The following is a 10,000-nucleotide window of genomic DNA, read 5'->3' as shown; positions in this document are numbered from 1 at the left end:
AGGAGAGTGGTGTGGAGCGACGCTTCGGGGAAAAGACCGGATTCACACAGAGAACAATACACGCTCAGAGCACATACAAACTTACCTCGGGTCGCCACAAGTGGCGTCTAGGAACGCTGGCGTCCGGGGCGGCCGGAATCAAGGATTCCGTTGCAAGAGGCACTTGCACCCGTGGAAACATTTGCCCCTGGGACTCCAGGGGAAAGGGCTGCCTGAAACTGTCCGTATACCCTACGACATAGGGGCTAATTAACACGAAAGAAGCAAAAGATAGGTAGATGTAAAGAAGTAGAAAATGTGGCTGCGTACCTGTATATGACACGTTTCTGTGTTATCTGTGTTGTATTTTGCGTGTCATACCGGACGTCCCGTGCGTGTGTTCAGCCACGGTGTTCAGTGTGTGTGTGTGCAAGAGGTAGTCTGTGTTAACCACCCCGTCTCTGTGTCCATTCTGTGAGAAAACAATGCTTATCGTGTTTAGTGCACAATCTAGCTACATGTAGTCACCTGTCAGTACACTACACACTGACACACAAACTGCCAGACGTCATCTCTTACACCATCAGTGTGCACTCCTGTACACTGCACTAACCTATCACTGTTTTGTCTTTGTGCTTGTTCTCCTCCTACCTAGTCACCCCTATTGTACCTACACCACCTGCGACACACAACTGTTGTCTATGCATGTACGTAAGATACAAACACCCAATGTACACACTCATTGGGTATCACACTCATGCTGAGCTACACACTTGACATCGTCCAAACATGAGTCAGCCAGCGAAAACAAAAACTTGTACCTGCGACATGTGAATGAGTAAGGTGTTGATAGTTTTCTGGCCCTGCTGCTGTGTTGTTGTGTCTTGGTGTGTGAGCGGTGGCCTGGTGGTGTAATGTCTACCGTCTGGAATGGTGTGTGTGTTGTCCGTATTGTGTGTTTTTTTTTCCGCTATCCTCTTCCATTCATGTTGTGTGGCCTAGGAACGTCCGCCTGGGACGAGAGATCTGGCGCGCTGGTTCGTCACGGTCAGCGCGTAGTGTTCTCCCCTTGCACTTGTGGTGGTGGTGTGCGTAGTCTTCGGATGATGCTGTAGAGGTCCCTGTGTGCTCATGACTTAGGCGTATTGAGCTGAACAAAGGGTGTGTTTGTGGAAAATTGCTGTGAATCACGTCGTGAGGTAAAAATAAACGCCGCAGGGAAAATTACCAAAAATGGTGGCTGTTGTGCAGCGTCGTCTTGGGTAGCTAGCTCCCGAAAGTCACTCAGAATTTCTGTTAAAGAGAATATTAAAAAAAAAAAAAACAATCAAAAGCGTGGGGAACCAGAGTTTCCGCGCAAGAAAAATCAAATACAATGTACCGTACAGATGCACACACAGTCCCGTAAAAAGACCATGGCACAACTGTTCCTTGGCAAACTTCTGGGAAATCTACTTGACGATAGGACGAATACACTTCGCGTAGTACAAGAACTGTAAAATATAAATATAAACATCATATAATAAATATACATTAGTGTATGTGAGTAGATGTGGTATGTCGTTGTAGTGTGATGTAATACTGTTAAAAAAAAAACTAAATAACTTAAGCATGCGGACCATGTTTATAGTCTAAAATCCGCAGGTTAATAGACCAAAGACAAAGAACAGAAAACGGATAAACGATGTGTGTGTCAATGTTTCGAGTCGCGATTTACAACTCCCTAAAAACCGGAAATTTCCATGGCCAAAATATAGTCGGAAAAGAAAGAAAGAAAAATCGAAAACAAACAACACACACCAACCCCCACCCACAAAAAACACAAACAACATTAATGCACGCACACACGTACAATACAGCCATAATACATGTACTTGGCCAAAGCCTGAGGATTTCGACCATGACAACGCCGATGCCTATAGTTCTGCTGATTGTTGGAAGTAAATACACATCACCAAAGAAAATTCAACGCAATACAAAAGGAAGGTCCACGACGTCCACTTGAAAAAAGTTCAAAAAAAAAATAAATAATAATTTAATTTGAAAGTCATTGGAAGCATGTTAAATAACATCGGCCTTTTACGACAAACAAGATCAAATCCAACACCACAAACAGCACAACCTGAGACTTATCGATGGTCCAAACACGTCGAACGACACAAGAACATATCACACACACACATCACACACCGCACACACATCAACCCACCACCCCACCCACACAACACCACGCCTAAGCCGCCACAACACTCACAGGTACGGTCCTACTATGTTCCGCCTTAAACCCCGTGGAAGTTTTTTTTCAAAATAAAACGGCTTAAGCTCACGAATACGGCCTTTTCGGCAACAAAAAACACCAGAACATAAGCTAGTACGATTGAAGAGTTAATGAAGGATGTATAATGAGATTCACGGCGTTTTCGAGGAGAAAGACTTTCAATAACTCCTATTACACGGAAATTGACACTTCGTTGACGTAAGGATTTGACGCAGAGACCGGGAACATGCATTCGGGCGCCATGCGTTATGTGTCCACAACCCACCAAAGGCCTGTACTTGTGTGTAGTGTTGTGCTGAGTATGGTTTTGAGTAGTCTGTGGGACGTGTGCTTTATACACGTGTGATTCCTGGCAGGAAGTGACATTGTGTCATTACAACAAATCATTAAATACATACTATCAATATACATAAGATGTCTATTGTGTGTATGTGAATGTGTTGTATATTGTGTTGTGTGTTGATTTTGTGTTGTGCCTGGGAACTGTGCCGATGGGTGGGATTCATTGTATTGTTGTTTTCACTGATTGTTTTTTCAGTGTCTGTCTTGCTGTCTCTCTCTGTTTGTGTCGTTTGTTGTCTGCGTTTTGTCTGTGATGGAAACCTTTTTTTTCTTTACAAATGATTGATATATATATATATATATATATATATATATATAATATGTGTGTGTGTATGTGTTTGTGCGCGCGCGCATTTTATTGTTATTGTTGCTTTTCATCTGCTTGTTTCTTCTCTCTCTCTCTCTCTTTCTCTCTCTCTCCTATATTTTTTCTCTTTTTTCTGTTTTTTCCTCCTTTTTCATTGAGAGAGAGAGAGAGAGAGAGAGAGGGAGAGAGAGAGAGAGAGAGAGAGAGAGAGAGAACGAATACGAATGTTTTACTGACCAGGCCTGTGGCCCATGTCAAGAGAGGCTGAGTTGTCACATTTGCTGTCAATTGGTTCCAGACAGGTAAAATATTTTGGCAGCCTCGCCGCTAGCGTTACTGTCAGAATGTTTCGCTGGATAGTTAAACGACAAGGCCTGACTCAGCGCGTTGGGTTACGCTGCTGGTCAGGCATCTGCTTGGCAGATGTGGTGTAGCGTGTATGGATTTGTCCGAACGCAGTGACTCGGACGCCTCCTTGAGCTACTGAAACTGAAACTTGATAGTTTAAACTGCCCGTTTTGTTGTTCCGTTCAAGAAACAGAAGTCCATTTTATACTGGTTTGTCCAAATGTACAGAACTTAGAGACAAATACATACCTTCAGAATTCTGTAATAATCTATCAAGTTTTAAATTATCCATTCTTGCTGCAAATGAAAACAGTACAGTTATTGAACAACCTGGCTTTGTTCATTCATGAAGCATTACAAATGAGACAATTATCAACTTGTTAGTATGCTTTCAATAGTTTTACTTAAGTGCCTCAATTGAGTGTTTGATTGGTATATTGTTTTCGTTGCCGAGAGAGAGAGAGAGAGAGAGAGAGAGAGAGAGAGAGAGAGAGAGAGAGAGAGAGAGAGAGAGGCTTTGATGTTTTTAATGCTGAGGACTGTCTACAGCTTGAGATAATTATAGTTGAGATGATTCGAAATGCTCAAAGAGAGACAGCGAGACAGAGACAGAGACAGACAGACAGACAGACAGACAGGCAGAGCGGGGGGTTTGTGGGGGAAGTGTATAGAGAGTGTGAGCTTGTGTGTGTGTTTGTAAGTGTATGCGTGTGTGTATGAGTGAGTCAGTGAATCAGAAATATGTAAGCTTCGTTCAGACTGAATAAAAATTTCAAAAGTTGTCACCCACACGAAAAAAAAAAAGTCCAGTTATTGATATAACGACCACCTGAATCATTCGATAAAACTTCTCTTCATGATCACTGTGTATAGTGTGGTCATGTATAGTGTGGTCATGTATAGTGTGGTCAGTTGGCAAAGGAGCTAACTGACGGTCAAGCACACTCACTGATGGAGTTCTCTGCAATGTCGTAGACAGCGTTGACCATGGCTGCGGACACTGACCATCTGCGATGCGACCAGAATGACCAGACCGTAGAACGTGGGGAGCGACAGGTACAATGACATGTTTGTCTGTCTGTTTCGTTGTGCTGTATTCGTATTCGTGTATTGTATTGTAATAAGAAACTCTAGGGAGAACGAACGAACGAACGAACGAACGAATGGTTTATTCAGATAAGGCCAGAGCCTCTTACTGAAGGGGGATTCATTGATAAATGATAATTAGAAAATGACATGACACAGTAAGTAGACAATTCAGATCAACCAAAAATTGTTAGCACAATATCAACCATATCAACCAAAATAGTTAACACAAATTATTCAACAACATTCACGAGATAACTGTACGTAGTCTCTTCAATCCTTCATGTATATATATGGCTAAGTTATATAGAGTATATTTCTGTCTTGAAGACATGAGTAAATTGAACCTAAAATTAGACAGATCTCTATAATATTTCGGTTGAATAAGTTTTTGTCTAAGGTCACACAAAGCAGGGCAACATAACAAAAAATGCAATTCATCTTCTTTACCCGAACTGCATAAACGGCATGTATACATGGGTTCATTTAGAATGTTATACCTGAAACTATGAGAAGCAATATTAGAAATACCAAATCGAAATTTTGTCAGTGTACATTTTATATATCTGTTCAGTCCTAACTCAATGTATGGCTCAATCACATGCGATGTTTTAAAAAGTCTAAACTGTGCGAATCTATCACTAGTTTGTATATGATCATGCCAATCTTGCCACCTGCAATCAATAATACGTTGTCTGAAACACTTTAAGAAACCTGCAATATCTTCCACACCCTCATTATCCCATACAAATGCAAAACCATATAAACTCTAGGGAGAGCTGGACAGTACAAGGTCTTCAGAGAAAAAAACCCCATCAGTCAAGTGTTTCGGCCCTTAACTCCTTACACTCTAAGGGGGCCGGGCCGCACCCAGGTCATGACTCCTGGATGCCCTTGTATTGCCGCCTTTTCTTTTTTCCTGGTCCTCAGCTGGTTCGAACCCGCGCTTCCAGGGTGGTCGCCACTTCAGGACTGAGTCACCTTTTCTGGCAGACGTTTTAACCACTGAGCCATCGCACGCCTAGTTTGAATTGGGTAAATTTAATCCATTGCCTTGAGAGCCCGTGTTCTCTCTCTGCCAGAAATTGGCAGCTGTTTCATGAGGCTGTCTGTTTTGTTGTGTTGTGTTTGTATTCGTGTATTGTATTGTATTGTATTGTATTGTGTTGTATTGTATTGTATTGTACTGTATCGCGTAGTGTTGCGTTGTGTTACGTAATGTATCACATTTTGTGTATACGGGGCAGGAATGGTGGTTTGTGTTGTGTTGTGATGTACTGTGTTGTGTTGTGATGTACTGTGTTGTGTTGTGATGTACTGTGTTGTGTTGTGATGTACTGTGTTGTGTTGTGTTGTGATGTACTGTGTTGTGTTGTGATGTGTGTTGTGTTGTAATGTACTGTGTTGTGTTGTGATGTACTGTGTTGTGTTGTGATGTGTGTTGTGTTGTACTGTGTTGTGTTGTGATGTGTGTTGTGTTGTGATGTACTGTGTTGTGTTGTGATGTGTATTGTGTTGTGATGTACTGTGTTGTGTTGTGATGTACTGTGTTGTGTTGTGATGTACTGTGTTGTGTTGTGATGTACTGTGTTGTGTTGTGTTGTGTTGTGATGTACTGTGTTGTGTTGTGATGTACTGTGTTTGTTGTGTTGTGTTGTGATGTACTGTGTTGTGTTGTGATGTACTGTGTTGTGTTGTGATGTACTGTGTTGTGTTGTGATGTACTGTGTTTGTTGTGTTGTGTTGTGATGTACTGTGTTGTGTTGTGATGTACTGTGTTGTGTTGTGATGTACTGTGTTGTGATGTACTGTGTTGTGTTGTGATGTACTGTGTTGTGTTGTGTTGTGTTGTGATGTACTGTGTTGTGTTGTGATGTACTGTGTTGTGTTGTGATGTACTGTGTTGTGTTGTGTTGTGATGTACTGTGTTGTGTTGTGATGTACTGTGTTGTGTTGTGTTGTGATGTACTGTGTTGTGTTGTGATGTACTGTGATGTACTGTGTTGTGTTGTGATGTACTGTGTTGTGTTGTGATGTACTGTGTTGTGTTGTGTTGTGATGTACTGTGTTGTGTTGTGATGTACTGTGTTGTGTTGTGATGTACTGTGATGTACTGTGTTGTGTTGTGATGTACTGTGTTGTGTTGTGATGTACTGTGTTGTGTTGTGATGTACTGTGTTGTGTTGTGATGTACTGTGTTGTGTGTTGTGTTGTGATGTACTGTGTTGTGTTGTACTGTGTTGTGTTGTGATGTACTGTGTTGTGATGTACTGTGTTGTGTTGTGATGTACTGTGTTGTGTTGTGTTGTACTGTGTTGTGTTGTGATGTACTGTGTTGTGTTGTGATGTACTGTGTTGTGTGTTGTGTTGTGATGTACTGTGTTGTGTTGTGATGTACTGTGTTGTGTTGTGATGTACTGTGTTGTGTGTTGTGTTGTGATGTACTGTGTTGTGTTGTGATGTACTGTGTTGTGTTGTGATGTGTGTTGTGTTGTGATGTACTGTGTTGTGTTGTGATGTACTGTGTTGTGTTGTGATGTACTGTACTGTGTTGTGATGTACTGTGTTGTGTTGTACTGTGTTGTGATGTACTGTGTTGTGATGTGATGTACTGTGTTGTGTTGTGATGTACTGTGTTGTGTTGTGATGTACTGTGTTGTGTTGTGTATTGTGTTGTGATGTACTGCGTTGTGTTGTGATGTACGTTGTGTTGTGATGTACTGTGTTGTGTTGTGATGTGTGTTGTGTTGTGATGTACTGTGTTGTGATGTACTGCGTTGTGTTGTGATGTACTGTGTTGTGTTGTGATGTGCGTTGTGTTGTGATGTACTGTGTTGTGTTGTGATGTGTTTTGTGTTGTATTGTGTAGTATTTTGTGTGCGGGAGGTATGGGCGGTGAGTTGTATCATGTTGTATTGTACTGTATTGTGTAGTATTTTGTGTGCGGGAGGTATGGGCGGTGAGTTGTATCATGTAGTATTGTACTGTATTGTGTAGTATTTTGTGTGTGGGAGGTATGGGCGGTGAGTTGTGTTATGCTGTATTGTACTGTATTGTGTAGTATTTTGTGTGTGGGAGGTATGGGCGGTGAGTTGTGTTATGCTGTATTGTACTGTATTGTGTTGTATAATATTATCGTATTTTGTGTGTAGTGGGTATGGGTGGTGCGTTGTGTTGTGTTGTATTGTGATATGTGTGTGCGCGCGTGCGTGCGTGCGTGCGTGCGTGCGTGTGTGTGTGTGTGGTAAACTTCAAAGTTGCACGTGCGTGCCAGTGTTTATAGTGTTGCTTACTCGTTCCTGTCGACAGGCTGCCGGAGTTGGCGGAACCTGTGCAGGTGTCTCTCACGGGAGATGTTGACGTAGTTGTTGAAGTACTCGTCCTCCCTCAGGTACAGCTGTGCACACAGCACAGCACAGCACAGCACAGCACAGCCCAGCACAGCACAGCACAGCACAGCACAGCACAGCCCAGCACAGCACAGCACAGCACAGCACAGCACAGCACAGCACAGCACAGCACAGCACAGCACAGCACAGCACAGCACAGCACAGCACAGCACAGCACAGCACAGCACAGCACAGCAACACACGCACACACTCACACATGCACATACGCACACACACACAAACACGCATACACATACACACGCGCGCGCGCATACACATGCACACACACACACACACACACACACAAACACGCACACACAAACACACACGCACGCACGCACGCACGCACAGAATAACGCATTATGCGCGCGCGCACATTCTGCAGTGTATGCACCAAGAAAGTCTTCAGGGATGGTGTGTGTGTGTGTGTGTGGGGGGGGGGGGGGGGGGGGGGTACGGGGCATGGAAGTGAGTCAGGTTTTCGGGGTGGTCCTGAGGCCTTTCTATGTATGTAGGTATGATAGTCAGTCGTGTCCGACTATGATATGACCACCAGAACAGCAGAGGAGGTAACTGCTGTCCCGACTATCTGGGCTGGAATTTGACTATAGCGGAGAGTGTCTTGCCCCCAAATTCACACCCCCAACACTCTCGGCCAAGATGGTTTTGGTTTGGGACAGTCGGCGTTGGGGATGGTTCCCGAATGTCACCTAGCCCCCAAAATTGCTGCAGCACTAAGAGCCAGTGCAATTTTGCCTCCTAGTTTCAGTGTCCAAGTCCTCATTCACAAAAGACTAAGCTGTAAATGATTTTCCGCTGCAGTGGAGAAACCAGTGCAAAATACAGCTCTCACTTTTGCTGTTGGCCCAACCGTAAACTTATGTCAGTATGTGTGATATAAGCTGAGGGTTTTGGTGAGGAGACAGAAACAATTGATACATTGACATACATACAAATAGATATGTACATATATATATATATATATATGATTAGACAGACATGTAGATAGATAGATAGAGAGGGAAGGATGGAGAGAAATACAGGGAGAATCGTTCGATAGGCTGATAGACACACACACAGACTGATCGACAGACAGGTAGACAGAGTGATATGGGCAGGAAGGTTGACAGGAGGGTTGACAGGAAGATTGACAGGAGGGTTGACAGGAAGATTGACAGGAGGGTTGACAGGAAGGTTGAGTTGACAGGAGGGTTGAGTTGACAGGAGGGTTGACAGGAGGGTTGACAGGAGGGTTGAGTTGACAGGAGGGTTGAGTTGACAGGAGGGTTGACAGGAGGGTTGACAGGAGGGTTGAGTTGACAGGAGGGTTGAGTTGACAGGAAGGTTGAGTTGACAGGAGGGTTGAGTTGACAGGAGGGTTGACAGGAGGGTTGACAGGAGGGTTGAGTTGACAGGAGGGTTGAGTTGACAGGAAGGTTGAGTTGACAGGAGGGTTGACAGGAGGGTTGACAGGAGGGTTGAGTTGACAGGAGGGTTGAGTTGACAGGAAGGTTGACAGGAAGGTTGACAGGAGGGTTGACAGGAAGGTTGAGTTGACAGGAGGGTTGACAGGAGGGTTGACAGGAGGGTTGACAGGAAGGTTGAGTTGACAGGAGGGTTGAGTTGACAGGAAGGTTGACAGGAAGGTTGACAGGAAGGTTGAGTTGACAGGAAGGTTGACAGGAAGGTTGAGTTGACAGGAAGGTTGACAGGAAGGTTGACAGGAAGGTTGACAGGAAGGTTGACAGGAAGGTTGACAGGAGGGTTGACAGGAAGGTTGACAGGAAGGTTGACAGGAAGGTTGAGTTGACAGGAGGGTTGAGTTGACAGGAGGGTTGACAGGAGGGTTGACAGGAAGGTTGAGTTGACAGGAAGGTTGAGTTGACAGGAAGGTTGACAGGAAGGTTGACAGGAAGGTTGAGTTGACAGGAAGGTTGACAGGAAGGTTGAGTTGACAGGAAGGTTGACAGGAAGGTTGACAGGAAGGTTGACAGGAAGGTTGACAGGAGGGTTGACAGGAAGTTTGACAGAAAGGTTGACAGGAAGGTTGAGTTGACAGGAAGGTTGACAGGAAGGTTGACAGGAGGGTTGAGTTGACAGGAAGGTTGACAGGAGGGTTGACAGGAAGGTTGACAGGAGGGTTGACAGGAAGGTTGACAGGAAGGTTGACAGGAGGGTTGACAGGAGGGTTGACAGGAAGGTTGACAGGAAGGTTGACAGGAGGGTTGACAGGAGGGTTGACAGGAAGGTTGACAGGAGGGTTGAGTTGAC

The 10,000-nt window shown here is 44.1% G+C and overlaps 1 protein-coding gene across 1 annotated transcript in view; it reads right to left on the bottom strand.

The window, feature by feature from the left end:
* LOC143288274 (neprilysin-1-like) overlaps nt 1–10,000 on the bottom strand; it is a 54,946-nt gene that overhangs the window by 9,887 nt on the left and 35,059 nt on the right. Inside the window, exons 15-17 of the mRNA XM_076596621.1 lie at nt 7,634–7,737; nt 4,204–4,262; nt 86–162 (exon numbers count right to left, since the gene is read on the bottom strand). Of these exons, the coding sequence (XP_076452736.1) occupies nt 86–162; nt 4,204–4,262; nt 7,634–7,737 (240 nt within the window). The remainder of the gene's footprint in view (nt 1–85; nt 163–4,203; nt 4,263–7,633; nt 7,738–10,000) is intronic.

This window comes from Babylonia areolata, chromosome 12, assembly GCF_041734735.1.
Source record: "Babylonia areolata isolate BAREFJ2019XMU chromosome 12, ASM4173473v1, whole genome shotgun sequence".
Taxonomy (NCBI): domain Eukaryota; kingdom Metazoa; phylum Mollusca; class Gastropoda; order Neogastropoda; family Buccinidae; genus Babylonia; species Babylonia areolata.
Note: the sequence above shows the minus strand (reverse complement) of the source record. Positions and strands in the feature narration are given on the sequence as shown.